General features: G+C 43.3%; 1 protein-coding gene across 3 annotated transcripts in view; it reads right to left on the bottom strand.

Moving 5' to 3' along the window:
- VPS35 (VPS35 retromer complex component) overlaps window positions 1–21491 on the bottom strand; it is a 109288-nt gene that overhangs the window by 52676 nt on the left and 35121 nt on the right. For all 3 annotated transcript variants that reach the window (XM_056525702.1, XM_056525703.1, XM_056525704.1), the window contains exons 3-8: window positions 13417–13513; window positions 4977–5100; window positions 4569–4751; window positions 2213–2426; window positions 2034–2117; window positions 293–402 (exon numbers count right to left, since the gene is read on the bottom strand). In XM_056525702.1, coding sequence (XP_056381677.1) covers window positions 293–402; window positions 2034–2117; window positions 2213–2426; window positions 4569–4751; window positions 4977–5100; window positions 13417–13513 — 812 coding nt within the window. The remainder of the gene's footprint in view (window positions 1–292; window positions 403–2033; window positions 2118–2212; window positions 2427–4568; window positions 4752–4976; window positions 5101–13416; window positions 13514–21491) is intronic.

The raw sequence follows: 21491 nt of genomic DNA on the forward strand, positions 1-21491 counted from the left end.
TGTGAATGTGCACCTAAAATGGATGTACAGTTATGTCCATGGTTCTAAAGGAGTTAATAACCTTACTCTCTATTTAACGACTATTTCCAGAAAATACAGTGTAGTTCTCAATTACAACCAAAGGTCAGGACATTTCTGGTAGTTGTATATTCACAACAGGTAGAGATCAGTGCGTTAAGTGAACAACCAGGCGCTTCCCTCATATACCTCAGCCATCTTTCATTCATCCCCTTCCTCAAATCTTTCATTTCGCACTCACATGGAATGATGAATCCCCCAAAGCTACACTTACCTGTCAATTAAAGCGATGATGATGTTTTTCACATTCACATTTTGGTGGAGCTCTGCACAGGCGCGAAGGAAAGGGTTCAGTGTTTGAAGATGAAATTCATCAGGGAAAACCTGAAATGCCAACATATAGTGAAGATATGGAAAGTTTTGGCCCCCATACAAGGTTCTGCTTTACAACTACTTGTAATATTCAAATGGTTGTAAAAAAAAATAGATCCTTTATAAAAGGAATGTCCAAAGCTTAACGCTTAGGCTACTCTACCCTCAGTTAGAGCAACATTGCATAGGGATCGACACACTGTTTTAAGCAGTCAGTCCCTTAAATCATTATTTACTGTAGGTTAGGGGAACATACAGCTGAAAGCAGGCATTAGGCAACCAGAGAGGGATCACGGCTTGCCTATGTCCACCTGCCCATAGCTGACAGATTTCCTCCTATTACTGTGCATAGGGAGAAATCTATAAATCATCGATGGGTGGCTGAGGGAATTAGCAGCGTTAACTCTTCTATGGCAGCACAATGCCTGCTTTCATGTGTAGGTTCTCTGAATCTACACTACATTGAGCTGAAAACCACGTTTTTCTCCCTAAAGTATGTTGCACCCACTAAGGACCCCGCTGCCTTTAAGCTGTGAAATTGTCTTTGTCCCTAAGGCCAAAATGGGCTGTGTCCTTAAAGAGTACCTGTCATCAAAACCATATTTTCTTAACTAAGTGTCACGATGCCGGCTGGCAGGTAGTGGATCCTCTGTGCCAGAGAGGGATTGGCGTGGACCGTGCTAGTGGATCGGTTCTAAGTCACTACTGGTTTTCACCAGAGCCCGCCGCAAAGCGGGATGGTCTTGCTGCGGCGGTAGTGACCAGGTCGTATCCACTAGCAACGGCTCAACCTCTCTGACTGCTGAAGATAGGCGCGGTACAAGGGAGTAGACAGAAGCAAGGTCGGACGTAGCAGAAGGTCGGGGCAGGCAGCAAGGATCGTAGTCGGGGGCAACGGCAGGAGGTCTGGAACACAGGCTAGGAACACACAAGGAAACGCTTTCACTGGCACAATGGCAACAAGATCCGGCGAGGGAGTGAAGGGGAAGTGAGGTATAAATAGGGAGTGCACAGGTGAACACACTAATTGGAACCACTGCGCCAATCAGCGGCGCAGTGGCCCTTTAAATCGCAGAGACCCGGCGCGCGCGCGCCCTAGGGAGCGGGGCCGCGCGCGCCGGGACAGGACAGACGGAGAGCGAGTCAGGTACGGGAGCCGGGATGCGCATCGCGAGCGGGCGCTACCCGCATCGCGAATCGCATCCCGGCTGGAGACGGTATCGCAGCGCACCGGGTCAGTGGAGCTGCCCGGAGCGCTGCGGTAGCGAGAGAGAAGCGAGCGCTCCGGGGAGGAGCGGGGACCCGGAGCGCTCGGCGTAACACTAAGTTTATATTCCCAACTCCTCCTCCTTCTCCCCCCCTAACTGTTTGACTTGTGCAGGGAACAGAACAGAGCCAACTAGTGGCCATTATTTCAATCACATTAAAAACATATAAAGGTTGAGAATTTTAACAGCAAGTAAATAGCAAAGTGTCTTATAATTACATAAGGAACAATATATTAAAAGTTCAGTTAGGTGACAGGTACTCTTTAAGGGGTTAAGGAGGACATATACAGTGAAAGGCTGTCCAAAGTGCTTTACATAAAAACACAGTATGGACAGAACATCACCTATCTCAGGGGTCAAAGCCTCTTTGCTCACCTGTATGATACATTCCATGAGGTATTCCTGAGCCAGTGCATCTCTACAGTTAACAACCTGTTCCAGTATCCCAGGTAACACAATCTGAAAGAAAACAGACCGCACAAATCATGGCTGTTGAAAACGATCTGGAATTTGAGGAAGGGGCATTCTACAGAAATAAACCACATACTACTCACCTGCTTATACCGTTCAACATTGACTCCCTCCAGTTGACTGAGCCGGACTAAGTTGGTTCCAACCAGAATACGAAGTTCCTGTCGCTCACGTTCCCTCTTCTCTTTGTCCCTGCTGTGTCCCTGGTGCTGCATACGCACCCACAGCTTGTTCATTTCAGCAAAATTCAGCAGTACAAAATCCATGGAGTCACTGATGTCTCCTGTAACTTCCTCACTGCAAGACAAAGGTCTTCAATGTAATCACAGTCCACTAGACCATCAATCCCATACAAAATATTGTCAAAGTAAGGCCGCTGCATCAATAATCCAGAACCAAACTTCCAACTATAGTCTTCAATCTAAGATGGAGTTCCTGCACAATTCCCTACAAAGTATTCTTGTATTCCTTCTCCTGATGTGGATAAGCGTACTCGTAAAAGTTTTTTTTCCCTAGCAGCTAAATCAGCATTTGAAAGATGCTGGAAAACGGTTTTATTAGATCTTCTAAAACGTTGAAATTCTGTTGAGTCGGTCAGTGACCAAAATCCAGCTCTAAGTATTCCCAACAGCACTGAAGCAGCATGGAAGCCTTTGCTGTGCTACAATTCAGCTTACTTCTATGTCAGTTGGCTTAGCGGAATGCCCATGAGTAAATATTACTTTCCTTCCATAAAGGAGTAGTGTAGTGAAAAGAATCTTCAGTCCGTTGTGCCCGGGCACAACAACGAACGGAGGTTCCTTTTCACTAGACTACTCATTTAACTGACTTCTTTCTTTTATGTTGTCCTCACCCTTCTTTGTCTTCAATGTAATCTTTTGGGCTAATAGGGCTGAGTTACATGTGAATTGATCTGTTTGCCTTATGAAAAGGTGACATGGTAAAACCATCTAAGGCATTGTGTGTTCTGTGTGATGAGAATGTACCATCTTATTTGTATAGCTAGAAAAGGGGCCACAAACTCCCGGCCCACGGACCATTTGCGACCCGGGGAACAAAATTTTGTGGCCTGCACCAGGGATCTGGAATTTGTATCGCCTGGGACATGCAGTTCCGGGCAACGGACAGGTGATTTCTTCAGGAAGACTTCACACACTTCGGCAAACACTGCTACATGGAACCCGGTGCACATATGACGGGTGAGAGACATCATTGCAAGCGCCACGCAGGGACGCCGACATCCTGCGCAGCGCGTGCAATGATGTCAGTTATGCTGCCCAGTGACAACAAATCTGCAGCAGGAAATACGCACGTGTGAGCTGACCCTAAGGGTACGTTCACACGAGCAGACCCACAGCATATTTTACGCTGCAGATCCGCCGCTGAAGGACCCCTGTATGGTGGCTTTACATGTGCCTGCTCTGAGCGGATACACGCCACTACGAGCAGAACACTGCTATGTACTCGGACACATCGCGGCCGCTCCCTCTGCTCCATGAGCTAGACTGGGAATACTGCGCATGCGCGCTGCGACTCACACATAGGGTGTCTGCTCGTAGTGGCGTATTGCTGCTTCGAGCAGGCACATGAAAAGCCACCATGCAGGGGTCCTTCAGTGGCGGATCTGCAACGTAAAATACGTTGTGGGTCCGCTCATGTGAACCCTAAGGGTGATTTTGTAAAAGGGGTACGCCACTGAAAACATCTTATCCCCTATTCATAGGATAGGGGATAAGATGTTAGATCATGAGGGTCCACGCAGCTTCCACGTTCGTGACGTCACGCCACGCCCCCTCAAATCATGTCTATTCTATGGGAGGGGGCATGACAGCTAGTACATAGCCGTCACCCCTCCTCCCATACACATGAATGGAGGAGCGGCTGGCATCGCTAGTCATCTGGCACGGAGCGGAGTTGACAGGGGTGCCACAGCGGAGAGCGGGACCCCCGCGATCTAACGTCTTATCCTTTAAATAGGAGATAAGATGTTTTCAGAGGAGTACCCCTTTAAAATAGTGTGTGCACATAGCCTGAAGAAGCACTCTCACAAAAATGTTAAGTATCTTGCCCATTACTAAGATGCCCGACTTTCAGCCCACACCTAGGACACTGCAGAATTCCAGGTGCAGGGTACATGGTACAGAGGGAGGCCAGAATGGCTAGAAAAAAAGGTCACCAGTAAGGAAATGACTTATGTTGTACCTTACGAACGGAAAGGAGTATTAACATTTTTATGGTAGTCTTCTTTAAAGGGCCAAAGGTAGTGCAAGAGTACACAGTGTAGGAAGCACAGGTGATGGGTCTGATACAAGACACAGCTTAGTGTAGTTGAAATCTGTCCTTCACCTTGTGTCCATCACCTTTTCAATGGGCTTAAAAGAAATTCAACATAGATATTGCTATATATAAAAATAAATTAAAAAAAAACATTCTTATTACTCAGTCTGTTCCCCTTCATCTGGCAGGATATTCCGAGTGCACTGCAGGAGGTAATTGCGTAGAAAGAGTCCTCTTAGTGGGTGCTGCACTCCGCGGCACATCTCCACCATATCCTTCAGGATGTCTTTCCTTGACTGGGAAAAGGATTTCACATAGACAACACCAACAGTGATCAGCAGATAACTGAAAAAGAAAAAGTAAAAATCCGTCAGGTCACGGACAGAGTTTTCTACAAATGCTACCCTCTGAAGGCCAGACATTGCAGGATCACCTTAACACAGGCGATTGAGATCTCAGATGGTGCCATCAGTGGGTGTCTAAGTTGGGACACCTACTGACCATACAAGGGCTGCCAATGCTCTACATTGTAATACGAGATTTAAGTAGAGGAACAGCAGTCATACTTACAGTCTTGGGATGATATTCCCAGCATATTGAACAAGTTCATACAGGTCAGACACTTTTCTTCCTTTGGCAAACTCATCTGTAAGATAAACCTCTAGGTAATGGAGCTCATCGGAGATGGCCATGTCTGTGGTGGGTACAGTTAAGGACAAATGTCCATCTAAAATACATGTACAGTATAACGCTTTTGATCACAAACTTCTTTAATGTATGACAGATTTGTCAAAAGTCTCCATTGCCGGCTGTCCTTAGCTAAGTACACAGTGCCGTACCAATTTGCCTTTTATCTTTGAGTTAAATGTAAATAATGACAACGCAAACAAATGGTTCTTAGTGTATGTGCATTTCAGCTTTATTAAAGGAGTAGTCCAGTGGTGATTCAGTGGTGAGCAACTTATCCCCTATCCTAAGGATAGGGGATAAGTTGCAGATCGCGGGGGGTCCGACCCCTGGGGCCCCCCGCGATCTCCTGTACGGAGCCCCGACAGCCCGCTGGAAGGGGGCGTGTCGACCTCCGCACGAGGCGGCGGCCGACACGCCCCCTCAATACAACTCTATGGCAGAGCCGAAGCGCTGCCTTCGGCAATCTCCGGCTCTGCCATAGAGATGTATTGAGGGGGCGTGTCGGCCGCCGCCTCGTGCGGGGGTCGACACCCGCTATCTCGGCGGAGAGCCGGGGCCCCGTACAGAGAGATCGCAGGGGGCCCCAGCGGTCGGACCCCCCGTGATCTCAAACTTATCCCCTATCCTTAGGATAGGGGATAAGTTTTTCACCACTGGACTACCCCTTTAAGGTCTATAAAAGTGGCATCAACATTAAGACTGGAGATCCTTTAAAGTATCCAAACTTAAAGGGGTAGCGTGGTGGAAAACATTTATTTTAAAACAACTGGTGCCAACAGGTTAAACAGATTTGTAAATTACTTCTATTAAAAATTCTTAATCCTTCCAGTACTTATTAGCGGCTGTATACTTCTTAATTATTCTGCACGCCCATTCCGCTGCAGCAGAGTCCCATTGATTTCAATGGGATTCTGCTGCACTGTGCACACGGCAGATGTCTCTGCCACAAATATCTTGATTCCAGAGTCTGCATCTTACTGTGGAGATGCATTGCCATCTATGAGACGGAGCATTTCCCGAGCAGGACATGCTCCACTGTGGGGGGAATGTCCACACAGAATTTTTCGATGCGGATATTCGCCGTGTGAACATAGCCTGACCGCACCATGGAGAAAGGGACCCCATTCCCAGGGACAAGAAACCCAGAGATCAAAAGAAGACTTCTCCTCTCCTTCAGTGGATTACCAAGACCTATATAAAGAGCCTTCTCAATAGTGGTTTAGTTAGTTAGTCAAACAGAATTAAATCAATCCCGGAATAAAACCAGTAAACCTAAACTATGTCATTTTAAAAGCATAACTCATTGTTAATTTATTTTTATTTCTTATGCATCACCCAACTGAAGAAAAAACACCGAGTGAAAATAAAGCGTTGTAAGGGTCGGGATGAAATTGCGCTGCTGTGATTCGAGGTAACAAAATTACTTGTAAATGTAAGTACCGATTTCTCCCTCACCACAGCACATTGGAGAGCAAAACCAGAGAATAAGGCAGAGATGACAGACTGCAAGACCATGCATCCAAAAGAAAAAAGCAAACAGATTATCCACATCCAACCAATAAGAGGAGATGGCATGTGGAGAGGACCAAGTTGCTGCCTTACGGATCTGTACTAAAGAAGAGTCACTGAAGGAGCTTTCACTTTAGTTGAATGAGCTTTAATGCCTGATGGAACTGGGACCCTTGGAGATCCGTAGGCCAGATCAATTGTTTATTTGGTTTACCTAGCTATGAGGTCTTTGACAGCATCTGCCCCTCATTTGTCTCGGCAAACTGAGCCAGAAAACTGTTTGTTTTACAGAAACTTTTGTCCAAATTGTAAATTAAACATTTCCTGACATCCAAGTTGTGAAACTCCTTCTCTTTTTTTTTTTTCATTGGAGGGATATCACAAAAGGATGGTAACACAATCTCCTGTGGAAAGCCGAAACAACTTTGGGTAAGATTTTTGGATCTGGTCTGTCATCCAGGATCTGAGTATTTGGAGAAAGGGCCATTCCTTTCTCTTATTCCTCTGGCTGTAATCACAATTGAGAAAGCCATTTTGAGAGATGGAATTCTCAATATACAATCATGGCCGTAAATGTTGGCACCCCTGACATTTTTCAAGAAAATGAAGTATTTCGCACAGAAAAGGATTGCAGTAACACATGTTTTGCTATACACATGTTTATTCCCCTTGTGTGTATTGGAACTACACCAAAAAATGGAGGAAAAAAAGCTAATTGGACATAATGTCACACCAAACTCCAAAAATGGGCTGGACAATATTATTGGCACCCTTAACTTAATATTTAGATACAAACAAGAGGATGTCCAGCGCAGGTAGATGCAGAACGTTGCTTTATTCGATTTAAAACTTCACGACATGCAAGACATGGAAGGGTGACGCGTTTCAGCCCTGGCGTCGGGCCTTAGTATGACTAAGGCCCGACGCCAGGGTCGAAACGCATCACCCTTCCATGTCTTGCACGTCGTGAAGTTTTATACCGAATAAAGCAACGTTCTGCATCTACCTGCGCTGGACATCCTCTTGTTTGTATCTACGTATCCAGGCGCTGCCCACGCCAGTCCGGGCGCATTTGGGCCAGGGATAGTAGCTGGACACCACCTATCTCACGTATTAGCTTAATATTTGGTTGCACGCACTTTGGAAAAAATAACTGAAATCAGCTTCCTATAACCATCAATAAGCTTCTTACACCTCTCAGCCGGAATGTTGGACCACTCTTCCTTTGCAAACTGCTCCAGGTCTCTCTTATTGGAAGGGCGTCTTTTCCCAACAGCAATTTTAAGATCTCTCCACAGGTGTTCAATGGGATTTAGATCTGGACTCATTGCTGGCCACTTCAAAACTCTCCAGCGCTTTGTTGCCATCCATTTCTGGGTGCTTTTTGACGTATGTTTGGGGTCATTGTCCTGCTGGAAGACCCAAGATCTCGGAAGCAAACCCAGCTTTCTGACACTGGGCTGTACAGTGCGACCCAAAATCCGTTGGTAATCCTCAGATTTCATGATGCCTTGCATATATTCAAGGTACCCAGTGCCAGCAAAACAACCCTAAAACATAATTGAACCTCCAACATATTTCTCTGTAGGTACTGTGTTCTTTTCTTTGTAGGCCTCATTCCGTTTTTGGTAAACAGTAGAATGATGTGCTTTACCAAAAAGCTCTATCTTGGTCTCATCTGTCCACAAGACGTTTTCCCAGAAGGATTTTGGCAAAATGTAGTCTTGTTTTTTTATGTCTCTGTCAGCAGTGGGGTCCTCCTGGGTCTCCTGCCATAATTTAAATGTCTGTGGATAGTCCGTGCTGACACTGATGCTCCCTGAGCCTGCAGTACAGCTTAAATATCTTTGGAACTTGTTTGGGGCTGCTTATCCACCATCCGGACAATCCTGCGTTGACACCCTTCATCAATTTTTCTCTTCCGTCCACGCCAAGGGAGATTAGCTACAGTGCCATGGGTTGCAAATAGAGATGAGCGAACTTACAGTAAATTCGATTCGTCACGAACTTCTCGTAAATTAGTTCAGCTTTCAGGTGCTCCGGTGGGCTGGAAAAGGTGGATACAGTCCTAGGAGACTCTTTCCTAGGAATGTATCCACCTTTTCCAGCCCACCGGAGCACCTGAAGGCTGAACTAATTTACGCAGGATAAGTCATCAACTGCCGAGAAGTTCGTGACGAATCGAATTTACTGTAAGTTCGCTCATCTCTAGTTGCAAACTTCTTGATAATGTTGCGCACTGTGGACAAAGGCAAATCTAGATCTCCGGACATGGACTTGTAACCTTGAGATTGTTGATATTTTTCCACAATTTTGGTTCTCAAGTCCTCAGACAGTTCTCTTCTCTTTCTGTTGTCCATGCTTAGTGTGACACACACAGACCCACTTTATGATTTTTATATCGCCCACACCTGTTACTTGCCCCAGGTGAGTTTAAAAGGAGCATCACATGCTTAAAACAATCTTATTTTTCCACAATTTTGAAAGGGTGCCAATAATTTTGTCCAGCCCATTTTTGGAGTTTGGTGTGACATTATGTCCAATTTGCTTTTTTTTCCTCCCTTTTTTGGTTTAGGTCCAATACACACAAAAGGAATAAACATATGTATAGCAAAACATGTGTTACTGCAATCCTTTTCTGTGAGAAATACTTCATTTTCTTGAAAAATTTCAGGGGTGCCAACATTTACGGCCATGACTGTATGTCATCCTGTGTTCTGGAGGGGGCGTGTCCTCACTATGCATGACTCATCTTCCTCCCCGATTCTGCTGTACTGGGTCTCTTCATCCAATCCCAGCATCCCTGCTCTGTCCCATCCCATCTCTGCCCTGATGTTCTTGTCTGCTGGACGGAAGTGAATGAAGAAGTTGAACCTAGAAAAGAACAGTGACCACCTTGCCTGGTGGGGGTTCTTGAAGGTATAGAAGATTCTTATGGTCAGATTAAATGCTTACTGGATGAGTTGATCCTTCCAATAAATTTCGGCATTCCTCCAAAGCAATCTTAATTGCGAGGAGTTCACGATCTCCAATGGAGTAAGGCTAGGTTCAGACTACGGAATCTCCGGGCAGAAAATTTCCGCCCGGAGATTCCGAGTGCGGCCAGCGCTGACTGAATCAGTCGGCGCTAGGACCGCGCGGACACTGCAGTCTTCAGGCGGAAATTTCCAAGCGGATTTTCCGTTCACAATTTCCGAAGTGTGAATTTGTGAACGGAAACCCATTCACTACACTATACATTTTAGCAAGCGGAATTTCCGCCTGCAATTTCAAAGCAGAATTGCAGGCGGAAATTCCGTAATCTCAACCTAGCCTAATTCCTTTCAGCAGGAGAGAGGTGGTCTAGGAAAAGAACCCACAAGTTACAGTCTTGCCTTTGGCGTTTTTCTGAAGGAGAACGGCACCAGCTAGAGTGCGGAATTGAACCGCATAGTCGCCAACGGAGGAATTCCCCTGACAGAGATTAAGGAGAGCCATCTCGGCAGAAGAACCATGTGGTGGTTCCTCAAAGACGCTGCGAAATTCAGCCAGAAACGCAGTCAAGTTGGAGGTAAACAGGTCACCGCGGTCCCAAAGAGGAGTAGCCCAAGCCAAGGCTTTTCCAGATAGCAGACTGACCACAAAGCCCACCTTAGCTTGTTCCATAGGGAATTGGTCCGACATGAGCTCAGGATGCATGGAGCATTGTGTAACGAAGCCTCTACACAGCTTGGGATCAGAGTCATATTTAGAGGGTAGAGGTAAGCGTAACTTGGAGCCAGAAGACGCTGCAGGAACAGGTGGAGACACTGAGGCAGGTTGCGGCTGTTGCTGTATGGTTAGAAGTTGTTGCATCATAGCAGACAATTGTGTAAGTTGCTGCGCTTGTCGGGCCAGCTGCTGAGTCTGACGCACCACAACGGTGGGAAGGTCCGAGACGTCTGGCAGAGGTACCTCAGCGGGATCCATGGCCGGATCTTACTGTAACACTCACGTTTCAGTAGTGGATCCGCTGGACCTGTTTGGTAGATAACACGGACCGTACCAGGGAGCGGAGTCTAAAAGGTGGCACTGGTTTTCACCAGAGCCCGCCGCACGCGGGATGGACTTGCTGCAGCAGGCGGAACCCAGGTCGCTACCTCTTCTGTATAGTTCTATATTGTATTTTCTGCTGAGCTATTGTTTTAAATTTTTGCCCTGGGTACCGAAAATGTTCTTCTTTACGATGTGGGGGGTTAATAATGATGCTATTTTATGGGGGGTATTCCTAAAGGGTCGGAGTACCCCTTTAAGACTTTTATCGACCCTGGGTCAGCTTCGATCTCCATAGTTTGGGATTCCGTCAAGACGTTCCTTAGTGGCATCTTTATTTGTGACATTAGTACTCCTTTACTAGAGAGAAGGGAGACAGGTTGCGCAATGCGGTTGTTAGCATAGAGGCTGGGTATATTTCATCTCCTTCCGCTGTGTCTCAGGAGAACTGGCTACATGCCCAAAATGCTTATAGTGTCTACTTTGAGGAGGAAGCATTTTTTACTAAACAGCGTTACTTTGAATGTGGTGAAGGGACGGGCAAACTGTTGCCTCCTATTGCTCATGCTCAGCAGGGGGTCACATATATTGGTTGTTTGAGGGATGGTCAGGGGAGAGAGGTTACGGAAGATAGGGAAATTCTGTAGGTAATGGTGGATTTTTATAAAGATGCATACTCATCCAAGACTGGTTGTTCCGAGGTGTACATGGATGATTATGTGGGTTGGGTGTCTCTGCCTTCTCTTTGTCCGGAGCAAAGGGGAGAGCTGGACTCTCCTATCTCTCTGGAGGAATTAGAACTGGCTTTGAAAGATGCTGCTAATGAGAGGTCCCCGGGCCCTGATGGACTGCCAAGTGAGGTGTATAAACAATTTCAGGGTGTGCTCTTGCCACAACTACAGCGGGTATTCGAGGCAGTGGTGGAGGTGGGTGCTTTGCCCTGTTCCATGATGGAAGCGATTGTTATTCTCATTCTTAAACCTGGTAAGGATCTGCTGTGTGCAGGCTCCTACAGACCTATTTCTCTCCTATGTGCAGATTTGAAGCTGCTGGCTCGGGTACTTGCTAACAGACTTTCCAAGGTTGTCCTGCCGTTAGTTCATGGGGACCAAACTGGCTTTATGCCCGACAAATCCACGGTAGATAATATTCGTAGGGTTTTTCTTAACCTGCAGATGACACAGGGAGGGGGAGGGGGGCTGGGGCTAGATCATTGGTTTCATTGGATGCTGCCAAGGCCTTTGATAGCATCAAATGGAACTATTTGTGGCGGGTGATGAGATCTATGGGTTTTGGACCTCGGTTTTTCTTATGTTCAATTACTGTACCAGGACCATTATATATATATATATATATATATATACACACATATATCTCACACACACACACACACACACACACATTACTCCGTCTCTGCATGACTTTGTTCCTCGTAACCTGATCCCAGAAGGTGGCAGTTTGGTGTAAACTTCCCATTTCAGTGCTTGGTAGAACAAACTTGGCCAAAACGGTTTTAATGCCGCAATTACTGTATATATTTCAGAACTCCTCGGTGTGGATTACGATGGCCCTTTTTAGACAGCTGGTCGGGAAGGGGGGATGGGGGCACTGCCAGAATTAGACTGGAAACTCTTCAAAGAGGTAAGTCTTCAGGTGGCTTGGCCCTTTCCAATCCCTGGTTATATTTTCTAGCCTCCCAACTGCACAAGATACAGAGTTGGGCATCTGTAATTATGTTGGGTCCTACAGGGAGACTGTTCATGGCCAGACATGGGGGACGAATCCCGCTCCACATGCTTGAGATAGGCACCCTTCCTAGACCTCCTGACTCCTCTCCCACTACCCATTTATTGTGCAGGCTTTGGGGCCACACGCAAAAATTACTTGGACTTAATGGTTGCACTAAATTTAGCCCGCTGTGGCGTAACCCTGGCTTGCCTGATTCTTTACTCTTTTATGAATGTTAGCTTTTGAGAGAGGAAGGGACAGTGTAGTTTGGAGCAATTAGCTGTTTAGGGCGTAGTTCGGTCCTTTGGGGACTTGCAGGAGGAATTTGCTCGCTCTCATCTGGACAGTGTATGGGGTGACCTTAGCTCGACTCCCTATAATGTCTCTATTGGGTCTTATCGGTTGCAGACAGGAACCCTCCCTGTTGGAGACTGGCATACTATGTGTTCTCTATCAGGCTTGGAAACTGACAATACTGGATAATGAAGGCCAAGCAGCGTGATATGATCCGTGGCCCAGCATCTGAACTCCCCCCGCTCCGTTCCATCTACTGCCTCCCCACATGAAATTGTTCGGATACTGCCGTTGAAGAAGTGACCGGGAGAGTGCTCTGTACTATGCTCTATGTTGCAGATCAACTGTTAAGTATCCGGTGTTCATTGTGTTTGCCAGATAGGGAAATGCAGTAAGATGTGTGCCCCTGTCTGGTGGTACCCATGTGACATGATCCACCATTCAATGTCAAACTTGAGATGCCAAATAAATGTGAATTGTCCCATTCAAATGAATGATCAGTTCTATCATCAGCTTCCCTTCAATGCTTTATCTAAAACGCCTGAGGGAAACGCCACCAGATAGCGCAAATATATAAAGTAGTCCTTAGTGTGCACTTTAGTAGCTTTCCCAACAAACATGCTAAACATAAAGGCAAAACAAGACACATTTAGGACCTTATCTAGTCAAAAGTTTTCAACTGCCAGCGCTATCCTGCTGTTGCAAACAAGCCCTCACCCATGATTTTTAATTAAACCCATGCATTCCTAGGAAAGTTCAGAATGGCCTTAAAGGATACATAGCTCATAGTAACTCTTCGGAGACAACATGGAGGTGCGGAGTTCTCCCAGCATATTGGAGGCATGCTTCAGTGCATCCATCAGCTTGTTCTTGTCCTGTAGAAAACAGAGAAGACAATGAATATAAAGGATGTACATTTGTAACCTGTTTTTACAGTAAAGTGTCTGGAAGGGAAAGTCATGATCTTTTCTGTGTTCTAGCAAGAGAGAAATTCTAGTCAATAATATTATTGTACCTGTACTAAAGGCTATAATAAAAAGGGAGGCAGTAATATAGAAGTTATTACTACTAAAAATTGGCACGGTGTTTGGCCAGTATTCTAGCGCTTATATTCCATTAATTGCATTTGTCTATGCAGGAGGCAGTATAACATTCATATAGAGAGAAGGCAGTGTTATTTTTATTTAATTCTTGTGCAGGGCAGTATTATATTAGTTATAGAGGAAGCAATTATAGTAACTATTTCGGCAGTATATGCAACCACATATACTGAATCCTTTGTACATGTCATATCCTGCCAAACACCAGCATTTAATAGATTTTCTTCAGTGACACAAGAACCAGAATCATGTAAACAGAACAAATAGAGAGTCGCAATCCAGATTCTACTGTCGTCCCAGAGCATATTTATTTGGTCTAGTCAGTCCAAAGAAAGATTGTCAGTACAGTGTCTACGATCACAAAAACATCCTAACTGATGGCATCTCACCCAAATGAAGTGACTAATGCCGTGCTCCTGTACAACAGTGGACGTCGTCACTACTGGATGGCTCAGTCCAAAAAGCCTCCTAAGTGTTTCAAAGACCGTAATATCATTCCTCAGGGATGGCTTCAAGCTGGGCTCCGTATCTTAAAGGGATACTCCGGTGGAAAAAAAAAATTCAAATCAACTGGTGCCAGAAAGTTAAACAGATTTGTAAATTACTTCGATTTTAAAATCTTAACCCTTCCAGTACTTAGCTGCTGTATGCTCCCCAGGAAGTTGTATAATTCTTTTCTCCCTGACTACAGTGCTCTCTGCTGACACCTCTTTCCATGTCAGAAACTGTCCAGAGCAGGAGAAAATTCCCAAAGCAAACCTCTACTGCTTTGGACAGTTCCTAACATAGAAGTGTCAGCAAAAAGCACTGCGGTCAGACTGAAAAGAATTATAAAGCTTCCTCTGGAGCATACAGCAGCTGGTACGTACTGGAAGGATTAAGATTTGTTTTAATACAAGTAATTTACAAATCTTTCTGGCACAAGTCGATATAAAAAAATAAAATAAAAAAAAGGACAGATCTGACAATTGAATTGTTTTCTTTATTTGCTTCTTCCATTGTTTTAAACAGACAATATAATTCTGCACTGGATTCTTAAATTGTATTGTAAAAAAAAAAAAAAAAAAAAAAAGAATAAAGTGCTATAAAACCTGATTAAAAACCCAACTAGTGTGAATCCCTACATACATCATTACTAAGTGAATGTAGGCTTTGAAAAGTATATTAAGTAATGTATGCTTTATTAGTATATAGTGTAGTGTGCTACTATGTAAGAAATCAATGGTATACCAAAGTTTGCAACCACATTATGATCCTTATTAGGATCTCACCATGCAGTACTGAGTTTTCCTTACACCAAAAACACAATATAAATTTAAATAAATACATACATATGTCTGCATGGTGATTCAATGTACTTAAATAATATGGATATGCTACATATGGATATGGATATGCTACATGCCACAATTACCATGTCAACACATGTCATATCAATAAATAAATAGATATACTGTATCAATATGATATATTGTTTAGTCATTTAGTCATACTTCCTCCCGCGGTAACACCATAAAATTCACACACAGTGTACTCTTATGCATATCTACAGTATTTTCATTTAATACCCCAAATTATGTCAATCATGAAGAATACATCTATATTTAGGTTTCTTCTGGTATATGTTTTTAAATAAAATTTCCCATTTGACCTCATAAAAAGTCAGACATTTCTGAATTCCCACATTCAGATCATTCTGTGCCAACATTTATTCATTACAAATCCATCTCCTTTTTGCCCTTGAGAGTTGGAAAATAAAGTCATCTTCTCACCAATGAAGTAGGATTTTCTCTATCCCGACTGAGAGCCCACTAAACTCCTATTATGCTTTTGGGACAATGGGCGGGCTTTAAATTCTTCAAACTTACGGAGGATGATTATATATTCAGACTCTTTTTGACAACTACCTATGTGTCCAGCCTAAACATTTTTTTTTTTTTTTACATAGGCATTGTATACAATATATACCGTACATCCTTGAGATTTAATTTACCGTACCTCCATTTTCTTGAGTATATTTTCAAACAAAGCCTCCTTATTTGTTTCTCTGATCTGATTCTTACATTCTGCTTCCTCCTTATATAGCCTTTCATTTTCAATTTTTTGGGGGATTTGATTCTCAGGACTTTATGAGAGGAACCTTGATTACGGGGCATGGACGGTAACTCTCTACTAGTTGCCTTGTTTACATGATTTTTGTTCTTGCAGTGCCACATCAATGAAGAGAGGTGATATTTTTTTATATCCTGGTGTATGTGTTTGGCAAGATATTTACCAAAAAAAAAAAAAATGCAGTATATAGTTACCATAATCCAAATTTGAGCTGGTCGGCACTGCGGGATATTTTGGTGCTCGTGGATACAAGTTAGGGCTGGGCGGTATACCGGTTCATACCAAATACCAAAATTTTTGTGCTGCACGATATTAATTTTAACCCATACCGCAATACCGGTTTGGCCCCTCCCCCTCGGGAATGAATGAATCAGCCCAGCTCTGCGCTGTCCCCACATCGGGGAACTAATCCTATGTGACCCGCGAGCGCTGTTCTGCCCCCCCGCCAATTAATTATTAGCCCAGCCCAGCGCTGTCCCCACCATCGGGGTAAATACTCGCATGTCACCTGCATGCGCTGTCCTCCTCGTCCTGATTGTTGCGGCTGCCGGCGCTGACACTCTATACCAGTGGTCTCCAACCTGCGGACCTCCAGCCGTTGGCTGTCCGGGCATGCTGGGAGTTGTAGTTTTGCAACATCTGGAGGTCCGCAGGTTGGAGACCACTGCTCTATACTGTGCAGTATCCCTATGCCCGGGCTGCAAAAAATAAACAAAATAAACTTTAACTCACATCCCGTTGGTCCGGTACCGGTCTCACTTGTTTCCTGGGGATGGGAACGTCGGACAGCCGTCAGCCTATCACAGGCCGCAGCGATGTTCCGCCTCTGCCGGTGATAGGCTGAGCCCACTGTCATGTAAGAAGCCGGCTTCTTACATGACAATGGGCTCAGCCTATCACCGGCAGAGGCGGAACATCACTGCGGCCAGTGATAGGCTGACAGCTCTCGGACGTTCCCGTCCCCAGCGTAAGGCCGTTATAGGTCCGTTAAAGTTTATTTTGTTTACCTTCTGCAGCCCGGGCATAGGGTTACCGCACAGTATAGAGTGCCAGCGCCCGCAACAAACAGAACGAGGAGGACAGCGCTTGCAGGTGACATATGTGAGTAGCAACCCGATGGGTATGTGGGCTGATAATTAATATTGGGGGGGGGGGGGGGGCTAGGAAATATCGTTATATACCGCGGAACCGCCAAAAGTTGAAAAAATACCGTGATACACACATTTGGTCATACCGCCCTGCCCTAATACAAGAAGAACTAAAAAAAAAAAAAAAAAAAAGAAATGCTTGTCTTTTATTTAGGCATCAGAACATAAAAGCAGGAGTTTTATACGCAGAACGCGTTCCGGCTGGAAAGCCATTTCCAACTGCAGTTGAAAAAGGCTTTCCAGCCTGAACGCCTGCTGTGTGTGAAACTCCTGCTATGTTATGTTCTCATGCCTTAATAAAAGACAAGCATTTCTTCTGAGAAAAAGTGAGTGCCGGATTTTTTTTTTTTTTCCCCCCATTTTAGGAGTTACCATAATGCTGCAAAAGAATTAACACAGCCCGTGTATACAAATGTAAGCAAAATTCAGTACTACATTGTTAGATCCTAATAAGGATCATAATGTAGTTGTAAGATTAAAGGGAAACTGACAAATGGATAAACCCGACTAAGGCCCATTTCACACTACAGGTATCATCCTGCTTTTTTACTGCAGTTATTTAACAATAACGGATTAAAAAAAGCGGATGCAATAACTGGTAATAATGGATGATAACTGATGACCATCATCCGTTATTTTTTTTTCTTAAAAAAACTGATATTGTTCATCCGTTATCATCTGTTATTACCAGTTACATCTGGTTTTTTGTTTTTGTTTTTTGGACAGGTTTTTAACCCTTTTTTTGTAAAGCTGTACTGAGCATGCTCAGTACAAAAAAAAACAGATGTTAAAAAAAACTGACAATAACTGATAACATGTTTTTTTTGAACATCAATTTCCCATAGACTTCAATGTTAAATTTTAACGTTTGGTTTTTCACAATTTTTTTGGCCGGACCAAAAATTTGCGCATGCACCGTCTTTTGTGCCGGCAAAAAGAACTGACATTAGTAAAAACGGACATAACTGATGCAAAAGGATGTTCAAAATATCCCATTGACAGGAATGGGATTCTTTGATGGCAGTTTTAAGGACTACATTGTATTAATCAGGATCAGCCATACTAACCACCTGTATATTTAAGTTAGTGGGGTTGATCCATATCTCAGTTCCCCTTTAAGTTTTATAGCATGTAGATGTGTTTCTTTGCAATACAATTTAAGAGAAAATTGAAATCTGCACTGGATTCTCAAACAATGGAATAATAGAAGACTCCAAATAAAAGCAAATGAAAAAAAATAAAAATAAAAAGGAATCAATTGTCATATCTGTCATTTTGTGGCAATTTAAGACATGGAGCCCAGCATGGAGCCATCCTTGAGGAAGAAGATTGCAATTTCTGAAACGCATACAGTCATGGCCGTAAATGTTGGCACCCCTGAAATTTTTCAAGAAAATTTAGTATTTCTCACAGAAAAGGATTGCAGTAACACATGTTTTGCTATACACATGTTTATTCTCTATGTGTGTATTGGAACTAAACTAAAAAAAGGAGGGGAAAATGGGCTGGACAAAATTATTGGCACCCTTTCAAAATTGTGGAAAAATAATGCTCCTTTAAACTCACCTGGGGCAAGTAACAGATGTGGGCAATATAAAAATCATATCTGAAAGCAGATAAAGAGGAGAGAAGTTCACTTAGTCTTTGCATTGTGTGTGGGTGTGCCACACTAAGCATGGATAACAGAAAGAAGAAGAGAACTGTCTGAGAACTTGAGAACCAAAATCTCAAGGTTGCAAGTTAATCTCCAGAGATCTAGATTTGCCCTAGATTTGTCTAGGTGTCAATGTAGGATAGTCTGGTCTAGTTCAAAAGATAATCAAGCTGTCCTGCAGGCTCAGGAAGCATCAGTGTCAGTGCGAACTATCCATTGACATTTAAATCTAATGAAACGCTATGGCAGGAGACCGAGGAGGACCCCACTGCTGACACAGACATAAAAAGCAAGACTACATTTTGCCAAAATCCTTCTAAGAAAACATCTTGTGGACAGATGAGACCAAGATAGAGCTTTTTGGTAAAGCACATCATTCTACTGTTTACCAAAACGGAATGAGGCCTACAAAGAAAAGAACACAGTACCTACAGTGAAATATGGTGGAGGTTCAATGACTTATGGTTGTTTTGCTGCCTCTGGCACTGGGTGCCTTGAATGTATGCAAGGCATCATGAAATCTGAGGATTACCAACGGATTTTGGGTTGCACTGTACAGCCCAGTGTCAGAAAGCTGGGTTTGCGTCTGAGATCTTGGGTCTTACAGCAGGTCAATGACCCTAAACAAACATCAAAAACCCCCAGAAATGGATGGCAACAAAGCGCTGGAGAGTTCTGAAGTGGCCAGAAATGAGTCCAAATCTAAATCCCATTGAACACCTGTGGAGAGATCTTAAAATTGCTGTTGGGAACAGCCGCCCTTCCAATAAGAGAGACCTGTAGCAGTTTGCAAAGGAAGAGTGGTCCAACATTCCGGCTGAGAGGTGTAAGAAGCTTATTGATGGTTATAGGAAGCGACTGACTTCAGTTATTTTTTTCCAAAGGGTGTACAACCAAATATTAAGTTAAGGGTGCCAATAATTTTGTCCAGCCCATTTTTGGAGTTTGGTGTGACATTATGTCAAATTTACTTTTTTTTTTCCTCCTTTTTTCCAATAAACACAAAGGGAATAAACATGTGTATAGCAAAACACGTGTTACAGCAATCCTTTTCAGTGAGAAATACTTCATTTACTTGAAAAAATTCAGGGGTGCCAACATTTACGGCCGTGGCAGTAAGAGGGTTTTTGGACTGCAATCCAGTAATGACATCACTGCTGCACAGGAGAACGGCATCAGTCACTTCATTTGCTAGCGAGGGTGTTGTCTGTACAGTAATTACACTTGTTGGTTTACATATTGTTTAATAGTCTCATAATATACACAAGTATTGAGTTATATGCATACTTGTTGTTGGGTATCATACAATACTTTTTAGCGTTTGATTACGCTGTTGTTAACCCCTTATGGTCATATGCAGTAAAAGTACAGTGCCACAGCAAGCTACTTGCATACAGCATTGCTATTAACTTCTTAGTGTTTTAGACCCAGCTGCTATTAGGAGGTCCTCAGGGCAAAAAATGGGCTGTGTTTTTAAGGTGTTAATATTTTATTATAAATATATTTTTGTACATGAGGAAGCCTTATCGAACTTCTATGCTTGTACATTGGGGGAAGTATTATACTAGTTACATACTTGAACATAGGGGCAGTATTATAGCAGTTATATTCTGGAACATAGGAGCAGTATTATAGCACTTACACACTTGTACAACCGAAATTGAATTTAATACAATAAACATAAGAACAAAAAATGAAACATAAGATATAGCTCATTTGTACTTAAAGTCGCAAATAAATGTATAGTACATTGAGAAGTCCAAGGTAAGGCAAGTATAATTGAAGCAGTTATATACATATGGATAGTATTATAGTTTTTATATTCTTCTACATAGAGGTCAGTATTACAATAGTTATATAATTGTTTATGGTGGCAGTGTTGTAGTAGTTATATAGTTTTACATGGTGGTCAGTATTAGGCTGCATGCACACCACGTTTTTGCTATACAGTTCCCATATACGGTTTAAAAAAAAAAAATAAAAACATATAGAAAACCGTATGCATTGACTTAACATTGTAAACCGTATGTCAAAACACATCATCCGGTTTAGTCCGTTTTGCGTCTTATACGGTTTTGTCCGTATTTTTACCCGTACCCAAAACTGTAGACTACCATGTTTTTTGGTCCGGGTGAAAAACCGTCTTAAACCATATACTTTTTTTTTTTTTTTTTTTAAACATGGGAGTCAATGGGAACTGTACAAAACCATGTGTGCGTACGGTTCCATATGGTTTTTGACTTTGCACAGTTCATTTTTGTACACACGTTTTGATACAGTTTAGTCAGGTTTTGAGGAATCCGTTTTTATCAAAAACCTGATACGGGAATTGTATTACAAAAATGTGGTGTGCATGCACCCGTAGAGTAGTTCTATTCTTGTACATAGGATTCAGTATCACAGTAGTTATATACTTGTACATGGGGTGGGGGGGCATTGGGGTGGTGTCACTGTGCTCTCTGGGACCCGTTGGTACTTGCTGTTTCAGAATGTATTGGTACAGCTTTGCCTATACCTTATATTTAAATTGTACATAGAATGATTAACATGCACAGGTTACATGCTGTTTATATATGTTTGAAGTTTATGAGGTGTCTTACCACGGTTCCGTGTGACACTTGGTGATGTTTTTTTTATCCCCCACTCTTGTGGAATACCTCCATGTGTTTTTAAATGTGAATAACAAACATATACTTTTTGTATCTTTATTAAGTGACTCCATTGTTTTTTGTAGTATTGTACATGGGGGCAGTATTACAGTAGTTATATACTTGTACATAGAGAGCAGCATTATAGTATTTATATTCTTGTACATGGGGTCAGTATTACAGTAGTTCTA

The sequence above is a fragment of the Hyla sarda genome, chromosome 6 (assembly GCF_029499605.1).
Source record: "Hyla sarda isolate aHylSar1 chromosome 6, aHylSar1.hap1, whole genome shotgun sequence".
NCBI classification, from domain to species: Eukaryota; Metazoa; Chordata; class Amphibia; order Anura; family Hylidae; genus Hyla; species Hyla sarda.